At 37.8% G+C, this 20,638-nt stretch overlaps 1 protein-coding gene across 2 annotated transcripts in view; it reads left to right on the top strand.

Annotated features, from left to right (window-relative positions):
- Positions 1-19,751, top strand: part of dmbx2 (diencephalon/mesencephalon homeobox 2) — a 29,308-nt gene extending 9,557 nt beyond the window's left edge. For both annotated transcript variants that reach the window (XM_057840110.1, XM_057840111.1), the window contains exons 5-8: positions 9,776-9,864; positions 11,950-12,121; positions 14,598-14,773; positions 18,695-19,751. In XM_057840110.1, coding sequence (XP_057696093.1) covers positions 11,989-12,121; positions 14,598-14,773; positions 18,695-19,165 — 780 coding nt within the window. In that variant the 5' untranslated portion in view covers positions 9,776-9,864; positions 11,950-11,988 and the 3' untranslated portion in view covers positions 19,166-19,751. The remainder of the gene's footprint in view (positions 1-9,775; positions 9,865-11,949; positions 12,122-14,597; positions 14,774-18,694) is intronic.
- Positions 19,752-20,638: the final 887 nt, after the last annotated feature.

Below are 20,638 nucleotides of genomic sequence, written 5' to 3'. Positions count from 1 at the left end.
AAAATCCAGACATTTATTCTGGAAGATTTCAAGAAGTTTCTTTAGTAGTTTTTGAAAACAAAGGTTTGAATCGAACTGTGTATCACCTGAACCAATACATATGAAAGTTAGTTTAAATCAATACAGGATTTATTTTGCATTGATCATTAGGCCTATCAATTAATTAGGTTCATATTCGTGGGAAATGTAGCCATGACCCCCGTTCATCCAATCCTTTTGGTCTTATTAATGTCCCACAAAAAAAGTGTACATGCAGGTTATGCTGTTATATCGTCCCTGCCAATGTTGAGACCAAACCTACGCCCTTGAGTATGAAATATTCTACACAGAGACAAAAGGAGAGCATGCGTGCAGAGTGTCACGAGCCATGAATTGGAGAATTACAGTATTTATTTTTATTTAATTTATTTTCTTAAATGGATGGATACATTTATTTGTATTCTGAACAGTTGGCGGAAGAGTTTTTTTGATCTTCAATGAAAGGATTTATCTGTTTTTGTAATAACATGGCAGGCTGGCCAAATTGCTCTCGCACCTAACTTATTGGCAATTTTACTTTCAAAGCGACTCATAACAGTAAAGGTTTTAAGTTTTATGTCATCAGGAAGGCATTTGGACTAATAAGCAGTGGTGATATTGTAGTATGTCATCACCTGCTCATTGATGTGACTGGCCTTTTGTCTTTCATGCACTGTAATCCATGCATGTGTAAGCGGATCCGCTGAGAAGAGGATCACTGCTTTTGAGTGGTTTTACACCCTACATTCACTGAAATCCACCAACTATTCATTTTGTTACTCTTCAGTCTTCAAAGCAAACTACTTATTATGGCTGGTGATTATAAGTACTCCGCCAAATCAAGTGGTTTAACTTTAGAGTTACTAAAAATCTAAGTACCTCTTGAAATTACACTTACTTGGTCTGAAAGTTATTAAGTTACTACAAATTATATACAAGTATCATTTATTCCCAACCCCCACGTAACATACAGTATAAGCCACTTTTGGGAATGCCCTGAAGTCCGGTAATGTAACGGTGTTTAAGCGGTTTAGTCTTATGTGTGAACAGAATCTGCCGCCTCATTTTACTCTAATATTATACGGTAATTTACCACGAAGCGACCTAGCCACAGTTCCAGATCAATGACGGTAGGTGTTGTTGGCTGAATACAAGCGGTAATGTGCAGTGTCGTAAAATCATCCATCGGTTAAGAAGTAATCTCCCGGTTGCCTACAGATGGATTAAAAAACATTTCTGTTTCCAGCGGCTGTGTGAAGGATGAATAGTAATGAAGTAATGAAGCCAATTGTGGCTAAACAAAGGGGCCGTTTACATGGTGACTTACTGAGAATATGAAAAATTTCAAATTTGCATTTGTATGGGTCGTCTCCATTCGAACAATGTCGCAATTTCGCATGAAAACGATGTAGTATTCATGCCAAGCCCTAGGGGGCAGTGCAGATTTACAAGGCAGCAGCGAATTATGCACTTTTGACCCCACCAAGGAAAAAAATATGCTCGCCCACTCGAAGCAATGGCATTTTTCTTTTGTTCAAAAAGGCACAAAAATGGAAACATTCAACATATTTAATTTAAACATTATTAAAACAGTAAATTAAAGCCGACATTCCGCCATATTTGCTGTTTTTAATGTTTAGTAGCACCACTGCGCACGCCCAATGTGACGTGTACGAGTGCTGACGTTATCGGCGCGGCCTCGCGGGAGCCTTTGATGTGCATTCGGAGCAAGCCCCCCCTTAATCCTCTGCAATCGAATTCTTCCACTTTGGAGGCAAGATTCAGAATTTTTCATCTTCGCCTTCCATCTTCGCCGACACCAAATGCACGTGAGGACATTCCGCTACTCAGTCATTGCGTCTTTGTGTCGCAGAGTTGCCATGTAAACTGCCCCTCAGAGTGGCTATCCCGCCCATCTCGCCCCAACTCGTCAATGCTGACAAGTTTGGTTGAGGAAGGCGTCACGCCAGCGAGTGGAAGCCGGGCCAATGTTTATTCTGTATATCCTGGTGGCCTGCCTTTTTTTTCCTCCACAGACCAAACGTTTTGTCTCTTTTGTTGCTCTGCTGTCTTTGCAGAATTCCCGCGAAAGCGTTCACATCAACTTCCGTCTTTATAATAAACGGGGAAAGGGGAAGTGACGTATGCCGTAAAGCAGTCAGCACATTTGTAGTATTTTTGTGTGGCAAGGTTCCTGCCACCCTCTTCAAAGTTAATTAGTGAAAGCGATACAGACCCCCTCACGAGGGTCAAGAGGTGTCATTCAACTAGTTGTCAGTTGACATATTATCACAAATGTTATAAAAATATTTTATAAAGGTTTAAAAGTTACCTCCTGTTGCTTTAACAATTCTTGTTTTATATATACCATAAATTTTATTGTGCACTCAAGCAGTGTGATGGCCGTAAATATTCTCTGCAGTCAGAGACAGAATAACAAATACTAAAAAGCCGAAACTATCGAATGTTAATGGTCTAACACAGTACTTCTCAAATAGTGGGGCCCCGGGGTGGCGCAGAGCAATGCCGGGGGTGGCACACGTGACCTCGGAAATCATACTTTCCCCCCCTTACTACAATAAAATGTAATTGTACATCCACTCAGTGGGTGGCAGTGGCGCTCTCATTTTCAGAGTGTGCGCAGTAGTTTTTGAACCAAACAAGAGCCACAGCAAAGAGCACTGAAATATGAAGAGCTAAGACGAGGAAATATGACGAAGCATATGTAGCGTTTGGCTTTAACTTTTAATAAAGTGGGAGACGAGGAAAGACCAGTCTATTTACTGTGTCCAAAAATGTTGGCAGCAGACAGCCCAAATCAATCAAGAGGTCACTTAAAGACATTAGACCCTAATCACATTGATAAGCCGCTTGATTTCTTTTTTTTCCAGCCAAAACGTACCGTGTCAGTGTTACATCATAAAACCAGCGAGCACTGTCATATAAGGTGAATACAAAGTTGCTCAATGCAAAATAACACTACACCATAGCAAAGGAGCTGATACTGCCTGCAGCAAAAATAAAACCTGCCCCTCTGTCCAAAATGACACTGTCATTTTTGTTATATTAATTTATTTTTTTGGTCAAATTGTTTGGCATATTGTACTCTAAGTTTATGTTGCTCATCTATTTTAATTCATTATTATTTACTGATTTTATTCAATTTTATTTTTCACTGTCAAATGGTAAAAAGTGCCAATAGTGTATTTTTTATGTGACTTTTTTAAATTCAGACAAATTGATTTGCTTTCAGGCTTTTCTGTTACAAATGAAACAATGTTAATAAAGTTATACTTTGTTGTAAATTGATTAGATTACTTTTTTCTTCAATATTAAAAAGAACAATACTGTATTATGCGGAGTTGTACTTACATATGGCGGAAAACACTCAGGTAACTTGAAGTTCCGCTCTGAGACCCCCAATTTGGCCAAATTTCAAAATTGTCGATATGCATGTGTGAGACATCATTGGAAAGCTTAAAATCTCAAATTTCTAGGGGATGAAATTTTTGAACAGGAGGGCATTTTTAAAAATTTATTTATTTATTTAATTTTTTTAGAAGTTTTTTAAACAGAAAAACCCTATCTGGAGGTGAGAGCACGCGAGAGCAGAATTACAGACGCCATGACTGTAACAAGATATTATCGCATAGTTACCTTGTTTCGATCCAAAAACTCCATGTAGCATGTATCACTGAGTGTCAAGACACAGCTGTGAATGGCCACAGCTGGATTTTGGTGGGATTTTATGGGTGAAATATGGTAATATAACAAGGGTCACGATGCAGAATTCGCAGACATCAGGGAGTGGTTGAGATGTTCTTTTTCATATATTCACCCTTTTAAAGTTTTTTTTTTTTTTTTCAAATTTTCTTTGGTTGGAATGATTATTTATCATCTAACATATCGTAGAAAATGCGACAGTAACAAAACAAAAAAAATACAATTAAGCGATAGTTATGAGGTAGATATGTGACTTTTTTACAGACGCCATTTTTTTATTGTGACGTCATTTGTTTAAAAGTTTTTTTTTTTTTTTTTTTAATTTAAGCGAAATATCAGACATCAATTAATGATTCTAAAAAATGACAGACATTTTGAATAATAGATATAATTAATTACCTTTGTTTTATGGCTCGGTTGAAACAAAAGCGGTTGCGCGACGTCTGTAAACGGAGGTTTCCAGGGTAAAATGCACAAATTAAAAATAGTTAGGGGGCTTAATGCGCCATGAATCTGCTATGGCAGCATATAGACGTAATTTTCTATCAAACACAACAGTTGTTTTGGCTTAAAATACAGTAGTTTCTTTTAAAGAGGAGTGCAAGAGCAAAAACTGCTTTTTCAGTCTTGTCTGTGTTTTCCGCCATATGCATATACGTATGTAGATAAATGTTATTTCCAGTGGCGGCAGAGAGTTGGGTGGGGGCGCAAAACATTTACATCTACCTGGGGGGGGCCTAACAGAAAATAATTGAGGAGCACTGGTCTAACAGCTGTCTGAATTATACCTGTGTTGAAATTAATAAATAGTGTAGTGATATGTAGTATGTCTGTGCATTGACTCAAAAGTGTTTGGGAAAACCTGCTCTAGGAGTTCCTGGTTTTATGAACTTGACGCACAGCAACTTGACGTGACCTTTTAAGCCCTGAAAAAGGCATAAACAGTGACCTTGTAGTCCAATAATTAGCCCCTAAATTGTGTGGTTTTCACTTGCTCATGTGGGAACTTCAGCATCCAGCAAAAGAGGAAATTGAGAAGCAACTTGATGGCCACGAGGTAAACTCGGCCAAGACCTTTGTGGCCTCCCGAAGGGGAAACGGTGGCGGAGGGAAGGGGGTGCCGGTGACAGTGAGTGAGTCAGCAGTGGTGGCTCTGAGATGGGGAGGGTCACACACAAGCCCACTCTTTGTGTGCCTTTAATCCCCCCAGCCAACACAGCTTTGGCCAGGTTTCATCATGAAAGTGCCATGAAATAACTACTTTTTTTTCTCTCCTCGCGCTAAATCTCTCTTAATCCTACAGCCTGCCGAGACAAAGGCCTCTGGGACCTAATCCTGGAGCTTTTAGTGGGGCTGAGGGGCTGGCCGACAGAGCCTCTTCTAAATGACTTATTTCTATCGGACACTAATATAGCTTGACAGCCAGGAACAGTGAAAGGAGGAAGACAAAAAGGCCAAGTTGGGGATGAGGGGGTGCACAAACATTTTCACATATTTTCATAGTCTGAAGCGGTTGCTTATGTGAAGGAGTTGAACAAGTGAAGTCCAAGTATTAGTTCACCCTCTAGGTCAATAATGAGGGAATGGTATTACTTTTCCTTTTTTTAGTATAACTTAGAATATTTAGAGCTGTCCGATAATGAATTTTTAACCAATATCCCGATATCGTCCAACTCCAAAAATTTGATACCGATATCAAACCGATACCGATATATGTGGGCATGGACTTGAAATAATGTGGCTAATTATATAGTGATGCCCCACTGGATGCTTTATTATGATTATGCTCATATAAGAAATCTCAAGGTTTTAGTTTGGAGACAATTTATGGTAAATAAACATTACTGCTGTGCTAAGCTGTGACCAGCCCTTGTACAAAGGCAGAAGGCTTCTACATTTACTTTGAAGGCAAAATGCATATTGGCCCAAAACCGATCATGAAAAAGCGATGCTTTTATCGTTCAATATCGAACAACTCAAATTACAGTGGTGCCTATACTTACAAACATTTACATACAGGATTATCGGGTTACAATATTCCTCAACGGGAAAATATTGCCTCTTGTTACGAAAGAAATATCAGGCTACGAAAGGCAAATATACAGTATGGACTGCTACTCGCAGCTCTCCGAGTTTACTGAATGTAACAAAATTATAAGTGCCTACACTGCAAATATTTAATGTCTTAATCACATCATTTTTCTTAAATCTAGACAAATAGTTGTCTCCATCTTGTTTTGAGTGTTAAGAGTACTTAACAGATTAATTAACTTAATGTGTCAGAGCATGAACTTTTAGTAAATATTACTATTCAATTCTTATTAAGCTCATACATCTAAAAGTTATGGTGAAAAGTAATTTTTCACCCAAATCAATAAAAATTTACTTTCAAATAATGTTTTGAAAAATATCTATTCTTGAATTAAGAACTTTTCTGACAAGCAAGCTTTTTTAAGATTAAATATATTCACTTTTTGCTTAAAATAATTCAGTTAAGCTTATTTTCTAATCTAAATCTAAGTGAGTAAAATTTATTTGAAGCATTAGCAAATAATTTCACTCATTTCTAGTAGATTTACACTGAAAACAAGGGGTTTTAACTAGTTTTAAGGAGGTGTTGTTTTGCACTGTAGCATCTTCCTGGCATCTAATTGGCTAAGTGGGGACTCTACTGCATGTGTATCCAAAGCCCCTTTCACAAACATATCCCAGTAAATTCCCCTGTAAGGTGACGCGGGATTTTCACCGTGTAGAGCGCGGGTTGGACACTTTCACAGACGTGTCCTGTATGGCCCACTGGTGCTCTCTGTGCGGGGAGGGCTGCTGGCGCGGTTTTATAACCCGGACATTACCTAATTTTTGGTCGGCATCGACTGTCACAATGTTGGTCAAATAGTCTTTTGTTTCAAAGCCAGTTGTGGGAGCGTTCCCGACGTCGTAACCGCATCCAATTCAAGCTCATCAAGACTATTTAAGCCCAGGTGATCCAAGAGAAGGGTGCCGAGATATTAACTTGCTGGGCGCCATTCGACACCTCTGCCCCCTTGTTTTGAAATCCCCTACGTTGTGCTGGTATTTGAGTGTATTTGTTTTGTTGTCATGTCGGCTCTCTGCCTACCGCTTAGGTTGGTAATATCGATCCCCGTCGACCTACTGTCGGACCCATTGTGTTATTCCTCCTTTTCTGCGATCGCGTGTATCTTTGTTTGAGTTTAATAACCCCTTGAACGCATCCCTCCATTGTTTTCCGATTTGAGGTACAACCTTGTTTCCGCAGTTGCATACCCTAACATCATCAACAAAAAAAACCCACACATTTCCAAAGATGGACGATGGACTCTCTTTCTTGGTTCTACAATCCAGTAGCAATTTAATTTTGTTATGTTTTCAGTTTAATTTCCAGTTTGCCATGTTGATAATTGTGATGTTTGTTTACCGTTTATGTGAAAAGGGCTCAAGCGTCCTCTTCATTCGCCCATCTGGCCATAAGGTGTTCCGACAGCTTTACGTAGATGTATTAACTTTTACTCTTTACTCTATTCTTTGTTTTTTTACATAATGCACAACTCTCATTAAAGTTTATTGTGCAATAATCTAATTATACCATGTATTTGTTACATGTTTTGATGCATTTTTATGCTTTATAAAAGATTTATGTCTAATTTTTTTTTTTTTTAGGGGGGTCTTGGAATGGATTAGGGCATTTACATGGAAAATACGTCTCTACTTATGGAATTTTAAGTTTAAGAAATTACTTCCAGAACCAATTAATTTCCTAAGTAGAGGTACCACTGTATATTGCATTAAATCTTGAAAAGTGGTGAAAATTAGTACAGATAGTTGACACTTATTCATGTTTGAATAATCATGTATCATGTTTCATGACTGAAAATAATCCTGATCCCACTGTTACTTGTGCATACTTTAATGTAACATTATTTCACTGTACCTTTATGGGTTTGTCTTGGGTTTAGAAAAAAAAGACAATAATGCTTTCTGTAATATTGTGTTTCTTTTTTAAATGTCTTGAAATCCTAATTTAAGAAAAACTAGGAATGTCTCTGATCCAATCGTGATCAGAAATCAGGATTGGTCACGTCATTTTCAGAGGATGGGAATCAGGTAAAGAAAAAGATCACATTTTTAAACTCAATGCCAGCCTTCCCATCTGAAATTGATTTGATGTCTATGACTGTCAATCAGAGTGAATGAGTTAATGGCTACAAGCAACAAAATAATCCAGAGGTATACAGTAAATATATTGCAAAACAATTAATAAAAATATATAGAATACATTTTATATATTATATATATATATTATACTTATGGTTTTACAAAGGATAGTGAAACTGCAGGGGAAATGTAAATTTTTAGATTTATATATACATATGGTGTGTTCAACTTCTATCGTGTTTTATCCTTAAACAATAGTCAGCATCATATTTTGCCTAGGTTGTAGGTTTGGTCTCACCATTGGTTAGGACATAATGCAAACAATGATCCAAATGAGGGACGGCTATGTTGACTTCATTGTTCCCTGTGGAGACTAGCCTGACCGCAGTATTTTTGCAGGTTAGCAAGTTTAATGTTATGCTAACTCTGACGCAGGCCGGAATTTCAGTAGGAAAATTAGTGGTGTTTCCTCTACTTCCACAACATTGACGTCTTTTTACATGACTTAAAGTGGCTGGTGCTGGCCGAAAAATAAACTTCTAACATCCCTCCTCTCCGAAGGGGGCGGAGGAGTCGGCATGTTGTCGACATGAATCTGTTGGGGCTGTGGGAGTATGTGTGTGTGTCTTTGTGGCTGGGGGGGGGGGCTTCAACTCATCAGCCAACCAAACGTTTGTTTGAGGGGGAAAAAATGGACTGACACATTCATCAAGTGAAAAGGGATAATTGTAAATCTGAATATAATGAAAATAATTCACTTAATAATGGTAGGGTCTGTTCTATCATTACAACATATGGGAAGACAATCTAAATTACCTATATAACTGAACTCTTTATATAATGCAAATAAAGTGGCTAAAGTGGGGACAATTTGAGCATCTTGAAAAGTTCTATGTACCATCCTTACACAAACCCATGCCCTTGTATTTTGTTTATTTAGAAAGTAAGCTGGGAAAAAAAAAAAAACTTGACATAGAAAAATGACTGCAATTTTTGGATCAGCATGCCAATTTTACTTTTAATAAGCATAAAATGCCAACTCAGCAGGTTATTTTTTCAAAATAATCCCCAAGGTTATTGATCCCTTCCATGTAGCCCATAAATTGATGGAAATATTACAGTGAACACAGAATATTTTGATACAAGTCTTTACATCATGCTGATGTGCCTAATCAAGTGTCTCGTGAGTGCGTATTGCAAGTCAAATTGTTTGTTTGCACTGTTAAAGGTTTTTCAAAACTTTCAAATATCAAACCACACATTTGGTGGTTAAAGAAGATTGGACAGAGGGATGCAATAGCATGACTACAGAAAGTGCTTAGGCATATGAATATAAAGTCAAATGACAATGTCTCCTATGTACCTTATTGAAGCTCTGAGCTCTCTAAAAACTTTTCTAATTGAGTTTGCTTTGAAGAAGTTCTCAACAGGTTTGCGTTGGGATTACCTTCACACGGTGACAGTTTACCAAGGGAAATATTGTGTGTGTATTAGCAAAACAAACCCTCCTGGGAAGAGAAGAGGTTAGGAGGAGATTGGGTCGGGGGCCGTCAAAGGCAGCAGCATGATGGGAGAAAGAATAGAGGGCCGACTGAGGAGAAGGCTGCTATTTTAATCTGGGTTGCCTCAGAGATTAGCCCACCACATTGTTTTAATTGTTTTAACGCTCGCTTGTAGGGGGATCCTTGGCATAAATCCCCCAAATTCAATAGTTTCAAAAACTTGAGCCCTGTGCAACCCCGCATCCCCCTCCTCATCCCACCTAATCCCAGCTAATACCTTTCTTTCTATTGGCTAATGGTTGAAGGGAGCCTGGCTAAATGCTTCTTAAATAGTGGGGGCTGACAATGTTTGCAGGCAGCCGAGAAGGATTGGTAGCTCCTGCACCAGCGGGGATATACGTTAATACGGCACTGAGAACTTCTCCAAAAAACAAGATTATCAATTCAGGTAAAGCACCTATGCACGCTTAAAATTTCCCAATAATTATTATAATGATTATGCTTAATATGCTTAGTCAGAAATTGTATGTGCTTCATTCAGGATTATCATTTACTTCCCTATAAAAACAAAACAACATTACGGCCTCCGTTAATGCATGATTGTTAAAATCTCCACGTTCATGAGCTGATAATCACTGTGTCGTTTGATAGTGGTTGCTCATTTTCCGAAGTCAGGTCTGAGTGTCAATATATTTCTTTAAATAGCTTATTATAATTATTATTATTATTCATATTAGGATCAGGAATGAGCATATCAGAGGGACAGCACATGTTAGAGGATTTGGAGAGAAAGTCAGAGAGGCCAGACGGTTTGGGCATGTCCAGAGGAGAGATAATGAGAATAAAGTATTGGCAAAAAGATGATGGATTTCCATACGCCAGGCCGGGGGTCTAGAGGACAACCAAAGAGGAGGTTTATGGATGTAGTTAAAGAGGACATGATGGTAGTTGGTGTGAGAGCAGAGGATGCATAGGACAGGGTAAGATGGAGTCAACTGATTCGCTGTGGCGACCGCTGAAGGGAAAAGAAGAATAAGACATTATTAAAGATGTCCCGATCGATCGGCATCACGTCATTTTCAAAGTATCGGAATCGGCAAAAAAATATCGGACATGCCTTTTTTTGATATATATATTTTTTAATTAAATCGTTTTCTAATTGTATTTAACGTTACAGACAAAATGTCTTACATTCATCCAGAGTCTTTAGTTTTGGCTTAAAGTAGGGCTATCAAATTTATCGTGTTAAAGGCGGTAATTAATTTTTTTTTTAATTAATCACATTAAAATATTTAATGCAATTAACGCATGCGCTGCACGACCCACTCACGCATTGTCGCGTTCAATCTATAAAGGCGCCGTTTCACCTATATATAGAGCTAAAAGGCAGCGTAAAATGAGAAGAGAGAATTTTGGCAGTCTTTGAAGCCTTTTTGTAATTGGCTAGAGCCTTACAATCCCTCTCTCAACAAATAGAAATATCGTGGGAAGCAATGTGGGGAAGAAAGGTAGTGGTTGATCTTTTCCTTCACACCCTATGTTACTTCCTAACGCAGAGAAGATATATCAATTGGTGCCACTATGCACAGTCATGGTTGCACTTCCTATCATGCATTTGGGCAGGACAGTTAAATGGCTACAGTATCATTTACTGAAAGCTCAACAAATACACTAGATGGCAATATTTAGTCACAATATACAAAGTCACATTTATCCTTTAAGAATTACAAGTCTTTCTAACCGTGGATCCCTCTCACAGAAAGAATGGTAATAATGTAAATGCCATCTTGAGGATTTATTGTCATAATAAACAAATACAGTACTTATGTACTGTATGTTAAATGTATATATTCGTCCGAGTTTTATTCATTTTTTTCTTAATGCATTGCCAAAATGTATATGATCGGGAAAAATTATCGGGAATGATTGGAATTGAATCGGGAGAAGAAAAAAAAAAGCAATCGGATCGGGAAATATCGGGATCGGCAGATACTCAAACTAAAACGATCGGATCGGGGGCAAAAAACATGATCGGAACAACCCTAGACATTATTATTATTAATATTACAGTATTGATTTATCATTATTACTTGGCCTACGAAAAGGTTACAAGAAAAAAAAGATGTGTGATGTCACATATCACCTCTATCATTTTATAATGTTTCTTTTAACTCCTGCCCATGACAGTGAAAGACTGCCAACCCATTTTGAGTGGGATTTAAAAAAAAAAAAAAAAAAAAAAAAACTATTTTTAATCATCTTCTCTAAATAATACCAAAAAACAATAATTGGTTTAAAAAGCATAGTTGGGATAAATTTTGTTTTACATTAAGCTTTAATGCGACCCCCCCCCCCCCCCCCCCCCCCCCCCCCATTGATGGCTAGAGACGTCTAATCCATTAAAATTCAGTGGGTTGGCAGTAAATGATCATGTTTATTTAAACTGAAGGCGATAGACGTCTATTCCAGTCTTCCACAATTGCACACACATTATTTTATTTGTAAATAATAAATATCTTTATGTCCCTCTCAGTGGAAAACGTTTAGGCATCGGCCTATTGGTTTGTGCAGCATGTTCCCCGTGCATGGCATCAACACCTCGATGCTGCTGGAGTTCCACCAGCAGATGGCGCCACAGTACAACAACGTCTACGCCGCAGCCAGCCCTGCAGCGCGCACCCTGTCAGTGGCCGAGAGACTTGCAGGTACTCAACTCAGCACACTTTACTCTTTACTTTTCTTTTTTTTTTTTTTTTTTTTTTTTTTTTTTTTTTTTTTTGTTAATTAACATGGTAAACAGGCAAAGATGAACAATCAACAATACAAACCAAAAAGAAAACAAACACAAATATATACCAGGGGGTACAAACATTCCAAACAATGCACATCAGGGAAGAAAAAAAAAAACAATGAATAATTTTGTCATTCAATTATTCACAAAAAGGTTTTAGTTTTTCACATATTATGTTATTTTTTTCCCGCTATCAGATTCTTTTATTTATTCATTTATTTTTGTTTGTTTACAGATTTATGTCGCAACAGCTTGCTAAATTTACATCTGTGGAGGTAAAATTACGATCACAAAATGAGTAGATTAATGATAAAAACATTCTCATGCTTGAGTTTTTTTATAGAAAAAAAAAAGACATTTTCCCATTTGAGTTTGAAGTCCTCTTTACCGGGTGTCCTCAGGTTACGACGAGTCCGACGCTGTCATACGTCACAACCTGTGTCAGAATACGAAGTTACACGTTATTAGAAGGAAGGAACACTCACTTATCACTTTCACATTTGAATGGAATATTTTCTTTTTATCAAAATGGCATATCTAAAAACTGACCAATTTTTTTTTGACAATTATTGATCCAAATAAATGTATCGTGAAACCCCTATTCCATAATATGTCATTTTGCAAAAACAATGACTATCAGTTTTGCAGCTGTCTCAGGATAACCACTTCCATTTAATGACGCATCAATTTGGATCGAACTATCAATTGTTCATATATCCAACCCAAACTACCCATTGAAATGCATTGAAGAGCAAAATATCGATCAATATCTTTTAGATATGCCAATTAGTTAAAAAGAATTTTTTTGTGTTTATTTTTGCTTTTTAACCTGTCCTGCTCAGCTGCTTATACACAGAGAATAGGAATCTGAGAGTCTTTATGGTTTGAACGGTTTTCATGTATCATATGGGAGTTTGAGATACTCCCATTGTGGTTGTTCGGTATGTTGTATTTATTAGGCGAATGCTACTATCAGGAAAAGGGTTATGGGGGGACAGAAAGGACGGAATCAGACAGAAGAGAGGAAGAACAAACAACAAAAACAAATACATTTTTGCATGCCTATGCTACCTATGAACCTAATAGTGATGCTGTCAATAACTAATTATATTAAAAACATAGTTAAAATATATTTGTAAATAGAATGGTTTTCATCTGAATTTACAGTGTATCACAAAAGTGAGTGCACCCCTCGCATTTCTGCAGATATTTAATAATATCTTTTCATGGGACAACACTGACAAAATGACACTTTGACATAATGAAAAGTAATTTGTGTGCAGCTTATTTTAGAGTTAATTTATTTTCCCCTCAAAATAACTCAAAATACAGCCATTAATATCTAAACCCCTGGCAACAAAAGTGAGTACACCCCTTTGAAAAAACGTACATCCCTAAATGTCCAAATTGAGCACTGCTTGTCATTTTCCTTCCAAAATGTCACGTGATTCGTTACAGGAGTGCTGTCAGCATTGTTGCAGAGATTGAAGAGTTGGGGGGTCAGCCTGTTAGTGCTCAGACCATATGCCGCACTCTACATCAAATTGGTGTGCATGGCTGTCACCCCAGGAGGAAGCCTCTTCTAAAGACGGTACCCAAGAAAGCCCGAAAACAGTTTGCTGAAGACATGTCAACAAAGCACATGGATTACTGGAACCATGTCCTATGCTCTGATGAGACGGGCAGGCTTTCTTGTGTATTTTCTTGTGTGGCTTCCTCTTGGGGTGACAGCCATGCACACCAATGTGATATAGAGTGTGGCGTATGGTCTGAGCACTAACAGCTTGACCCCCCCCACACCTCTTCAATCTCTGCAGCAACGCTGACAGCACTCCTGTAACGAGTCGCATGACATTTTGGAGGGAAAACGACAAGCAGTACTCAATTTGGACATTTAGGGATGCACGTAGTTCCCATGCGTTGTACTCACTTTTTGTTGCCTGGGTTTAGATATTTATGGCTATATTTTGAGTTATTTTGAGGGGATAATAAATTAACTATTATAAAAGCTGCACACAGACTACTTTTCATTGTGTCAAAGTGTCATTTTGTCAGTGTTGTCCCAAAGATATACTTAAATATCTGCAGAAATGCAAGGGGTGTGCTCACTTTTGTGATACACTGTATAAAATGTTTTAACAAAAAGTTTGTATTTTTAATTGCTTTTCGTGATATATAACTGTGTTAAATGTGATCATAATAATTCATTAAATCGATCAAAGGCCCTTGAATCAAATTGTGTGCAGACTTTGTAATACCAGAAAATATTTTATTGTTGTACAAAGTATCAATACTCATCGCTAAATTGGTGATTTAGACCCCCAATGAGCACACCTGCACTGGTCCATTGATGTGACTTGTCAAGTTATTTCTTCCATGCATGACACCAGAACTTATACTGGAAGCACGCTATGGAAACCAGCAGAAGCAGCGCCGCAGTCGCACGGCCTTCACGGTGTCCCAGTTGCAAGCTCTGGAGAAAGCCTTTGAGCAGACTCAGTACCCTGATGTAAGCATGAGAGAGAGGCTCGCCATTTGCATCAACTTGCCTGAGGCTCGCATTCAGGTCAGCTTCAAAACAACACTGAATGGATTTATATACTTATTCTATCATGTTTAAGTTATTTAGACCAAGCCCCACATTTCTAGCTCTCATGTCCTTCTTAACAACACTCCACCAATACAGAATAGGGAATTTCCTGACTTCTGAGCTAATACCATAGACGTAAAAAAAAAAAAAAAAGGTGTGTTGACACACTCCACACTCACCACTTCTCACAGTTTGTGTGTTGAAACTGACATTGCTGTATTTTACGTCACATCAGCTGCTATTGCCTGACATCAACACTCATATAATACTCTCTAAATGACTGTTGGACGCAATACTGCTGAGTAAAAGCCGCACTTGCGATAATATTTCATTTTGCTTAATTCTGTGAAATTATGCTGAATAAATGATGGCTCTTCTGTTATTGTCTGATCGAGTAATTTTGCTGGATCCCTTATGTAAAAGACAATGGATACCCAAAATGGACAAACGGAAATACTAAAAACGAAATGCATGAAAATAAAACTTAGAATACAACATAATATAATTTAAAACTTAAAACTTAAAGTGACTCTCAACCTTCATTCATAAAGCTAACCTACCATACTTTTCAGACTATAAGTGGCACCTGTGCATAAGTTGCACCAGCCCCCAAAAAAACATGTATACAGTAAGTCGCACTGGAGTATAAATTGCCTTTGGTGGGAAATATATTTGATAAAATCCAACGCCAAGTCATCTTGAAGGGGAATTTGAAATAAAAAGAGAATAGAGAACACTAGTCTGAATAAGTGAATAAGTATGCTAAAGCGATTTTACACATGAACAACGAACTGGGAACGTGAATGGTATGTTAACGTACCATAGCTATTAAGAGTTATTCAGATAAATATAGCATGAAAGGGTACCACGGACAGAAAAACTCTTAAAAGATAAATGTTAATGTGAGTTATAATAATTTGATATTCAAACCCCTCATAATATTGTTTTTATGAAATATGAAAAATTAGTTTAACTAGTAGGTCGCCACTGTTGTTGACGTCGAAATGCACTCTTGGCTGTGACGTCAGTGGGCAGTGCTGCTGTACTTCCACAGTCTCATTCGTTAACTATATAAACATGTCGTCGGTTCTGCCCTTCCAATTTGAACCCGGTCGGAAAAATGATGAGCGGACAGCACAGTCGATATTCCACAAAACGAGCAGCACAAGCAATTAAATGACAGTATCAAGTAAACCGGCGTTTCCCGTGCGACAGACGAGTGCATTGACCACAGGATTATACTTCCACGTAATGTTAGAGTCATGATTTTCCTTATAAAGCAGTCGCAACCCACACGCGTTGTCTGTGCGGTAAAACCTGAAAGGGAAACATAACTGAAAACAAAGTGCGGCTGGCATGACCACAGAATAAAAAAACGTGGTTCATTTTAGACAGCAAGCAGACAACAATAACAGGGATTGCGTATTGAACACACAAAAAAACACGCATGAACACTCAAAAAAACACGCAATGGCGAAAAGGGAGACACAAAAAGGGTCCGTGACAGTAGGTCGTGATCACTTCAAAAGAAAAACCGAGGGAAAACAGCAGTGAGAGGCAGACAAACGAAAAAAAACAAGGCATTGATGCAACTAACAACGAAGGGATTTACAAATTTTCACTATCTTGGCAAGCCGCCTAGGGTCGGTTTAAAGACACAGCTGATGAGCTGGAAACATATGCAGGCATGGCATTGGGAACTCATCCCATATCTCTGTCACAAAACAATCTGACCAGCAGCAGAATGTGACATAATAATGCCAGTCGTCATACTGGCTTCGCTTGCTAGCTATCACAGCTATACCCCCAGTCCAGGCCAACCACGTCATCACCCCCAGCGTGCATTGCCCGCGTAAAACACGGCGCCCTCTGTAGGTCAAGACATGTACTACATATTATAGATTTTTAAATCAATGGCAATAATATATGTGTTTCTAATAACATATTTTCGTAAAAGAGAACAATTGTGGCTAATTAGACCCTACAAGTCTTTAAGTCCGGGGATCCCTTGAAGAACATGCTAACATGTTTACCAAACCATCAGTGTCACTCCAAATCCATAAATCCAACGAAATCTTCATCCTCGGTGTCACTTTTAAACAACTGCGCCAACTCCAGAGGCAAGGCAAATTTATTTGTATAGCACAATTTAACACAAGGCAATTCAAAGTGCTTTACATCACATGAAGATCATAAAAATCACATTTAAATCAACACAACGTAGAAACGAAGACAAAAGATTGCATTTAATCACAGAATAAAAATAAATAAATCAAATAAAAATAAAACAAAAACTACTACTACTAATAATAATTGAAATCAGCAATGGAGATAAAAACAAGAGGAATAGAAAGCAGGTAGATTGAAATATATAGACAGTTATAGATATGCAGTGCTAAACAAAAGCGTTTTTAGCCCTGATTTAAAAGAGCTAACAGTTTGAGCATACTTCAGACGTTCGGGTAACTTGTTCCAGAGGTGAGGAGCATAATAACTAAATGCTGCCTCACCCTGCTTGGTTCTTGTTCTTGGAACATGCAGAAGACCGGTTCCAGACGACCTTAGGGGTCTAGATGTCTCATAGGACTCTAACAAGTCAAGCATGTATTTTGGTCCAAGGCCATTAAGTGTTTTGTAGACGAGCAGTAGTATTTTATAGTCTATCCTTTGACTTACTGGAAGCCAGTGTAGCGATTTCAAAACTGGTGTAATGTGGTCCAGCTTCCTTGTATTTGTGAGGACTCTGGCTGCAGCATTCTGTACCAACTTCCTGACTGATTTTTTATCAAGACCTGTAAATATACCGTTGCAATAGTCCAATCTGCTGAAAATGAATGCATGCATAAGTTTTTCCATGTCTTGTTGAGTCAGAAGCCCCTTAATTCTGGTTATATTTTTTAGGTGGTAATAAGCGGATTTAGTGACGGACTTTAAATGGCTATTAAATTTTAGGTCTGAGTCAATAATTACGCCAAGGTTTCTGACTTGATTTTTAGCTGTAAGTGACATTGTGCTAAGTTTGCTGCTTATCTTTGACCTTTCCTTTTTTGGCAGAGGTAGAAGGTGCGGCGCTTCCTCTTCTGCGTCGCTTACGTCAGACTCATCGTCAGTTGCAGGTCCAATTATTCCAGCCTTTCTGAACCCTGACTGCCCATGCTTTGTCGATCCATCCCGGAAAGTTGCGCGGCACATTCTCACGTGAAGCTGTTCAGCCCTTCTCAGTTGTTTTTATAAGTTAACGCCAATGTTGAAACACAGGTCTTGCGATTTAGTGTGAAAATAACATGTGAAATGATATAATAATGTATTAATAATTTCACACATAAGTCGCTTCAGAGTATAGTCGCACCCCTGACCAAGCTATTAAAAAACTGTGACTAATAGTCCGAAAAATACGGTACTTATGAGAACTTTGTAAATTCTATTAGCGATAATCATTCCTTACAAGATATATATAAATTTAAATATAAGTATTCAAATGAAAGGTTGTCCGTTTATGTTACTTATAACCTACATACCTCAATACAATGAAGCAATATAAAATGAAAACCAAATAATAACTAAAAAATGGGTAAAAAAGAAAGACAGAAATATATACCGGTAATTGATGAACCATTTAATACCTTGTGATTGTCAAACACCCTCGAAAAAAAGGTCTATACTTTTCCTTTTATAACACGATTATATTTGGAAATTTATTTATTAGTATTAACTTTTTTTTTTTTGCATAGTGTCTTTTGTTAAATAACTGATTTGTTAATTACAATTCCAAATAAAGAATTTTATCATTCTTGCTTTTGCACGTCTGTCCATTTAAAAAATAAAATGTTGACCCCAATCCTTGATTCATGCAGTAGAATCAGTTAAAGTAATAGTATTTTTCTCTAATATCCACAGGTATGGTTTAAGAACAGGAGAGCAAAGTTCCGAAAAGGTCAAAGGTGTGAAACCCTCCCCCAGGACAAAAATACAAAGGAGACACGACATGACTGCAAGCCGAGAGAGGAGAGGAACAGACAAGACACGGAAACATCACACACTGAAAGCAACATCCCACTCAGGCGATGTGTGCCACCCAATCCCGTGTCGCATAAAAGAAGAGATCTTTGCCCTCGTACGGACTCTCATCTCATTTCCAGATGCCCCCCACGACTACCCTCGCCCCCGATTTTTCCTTTCATCCCAGGCCAGAGTTACAGCCACCCACCTCGCCAGCCACTTTTTGGGATGTTTTCCACTGAGTTTGTTGCCCCTGCGGAGTTTTGGCCCTTGATACAGCAGCAGAGCCCGGGTCTGCGGGCTCCTTCATCAACCATGACTAAAAACTGTAGCCTATCCCTTCAGACTGCCTGTGCCTTGTTCCAATAAAGATGTTTCCTAACTTGTTAACTGTGGATTTGGGGCTTCCATGAGCCAATGTGCATTTGCACTCTGGTGCTACACTGTGTGTGTCACTGCATAGCTTGTCCTTACATCCTTTAGCAAACTGTTCACTGCTCACTTTATATAACATAGGGTATATACCGGTATGCAAAGTATTTATGGAGCTTCACTGTGCAACAGCAACTGAGGACTCCTTGTGATAATGGAGCACAAAAATATGAAAAAATAAAATTGAAATAAAATTATTCTGATGTAAAATTTGTGGCCTTCTCTTCATATTCGTACCAAAAATTTTTGTATTTTTACCAGTCCAATTTTTCAGCATGCTTCACTTTGACTGATTCTCACTGTTCCAACATTAAAACGTCTTTCGGTTTTGCCCCTATCGTCTACGGCTGTGGCAAAAAAGCATATTTTTGACGAAAAAAAAGCTCTGTTCATTTCCTTTGGCATTACCATTTCAAATTTTAAAATGTATCTCGTCCTACATTTTTATTAAAATTCACATTTAAAAATCCGGTAGAGTTGCCAAAAATTTTAGTCAAGTAAGAGTAATAATATAATTCTGTAATTCACAATAAAATTAGTCAAGTAAAAAAAGTAAAAGCAGTCATCCAAAAAATGTACTCAAGTAGAAGTAAAAATTTATTTGGAGAAAGGGATACTCAAATAATGAGTAACACTGTGAGTAACTGCTTATATTTTTGTTAGATTTTTTTTTATTGAACAATGGTATTTTTTTTTCTAAGCACAAAGTTATCTATATGGACTATTGTTATACTGATACTGATACAAAAACCCATTACATAACCGCATTAAGTCAAAGAAATAAAAAAAAAACAAAAAAAAACCATTCAGTTCCGACGAGAAAAAAAAAATTAAATAAATGAATCATTATTCCTCCAAAGGGCATGACTGCCTTCTGGTGGAGAAAATAGTTCCGAGTTTGAATAGTGAAGCGTTCCATCATAATTACTAATTTGAAATTAAAAGGATCATATCTCTGGTTTTCCGCAGTCAATCGGAGCCGAATAAAATCCGGGAGAGAGGTTAAAATCTGCGCTTTTGAGTCATGTTGAAGGCAGCGCTCGATTTCAAATACTTCATTTTTTACGGTGCTTTAAAGACACCACATGATTGCTTGCGTGAAGATAGAACGGCAAGCTTGTGTCTGATTGGTATAATAGAGTCATTTGATTACTGTTGCGACGTCTCATTCGTGATATCGGCAGAGCTACCCACCCAGTAATACACCAGAAACGTCTCTACTCTTAGTATTGCTGGCAAAAAAAAAAAAAAATCTAGTATGTAGTTTAAAGAGGAACAATGTATCGACTCTTGTGTAGCCCAAAGTAGCGGAGTCAAACGATCCCAATAATTTCCAATATGAAAAAAATGACACTATATCAACAGGAAGGGACCTGAAAAACAACCAAAATCTACAGGAGGTGACCCAGA

This window comes from Corythoichthys intestinalis, chromosome 7 (assembly GCF_030265065.1).
Source record: "Corythoichthys intestinalis isolate RoL2023-P3 chromosome 7, ASM3026506v1, whole genome shotgun sequence".
Classification (NCBI taxonomy): Eukaryota; Metazoa; Chordata; class Actinopteri; order Syngnathiformes; family Syngnathidae; genus Corythoichthys; species Corythoichthys intestinalis.
Note: the sequence above shows the minus strand (reverse complement) of the source record. Positions and strands in the feature narration are given on the sequence as shown.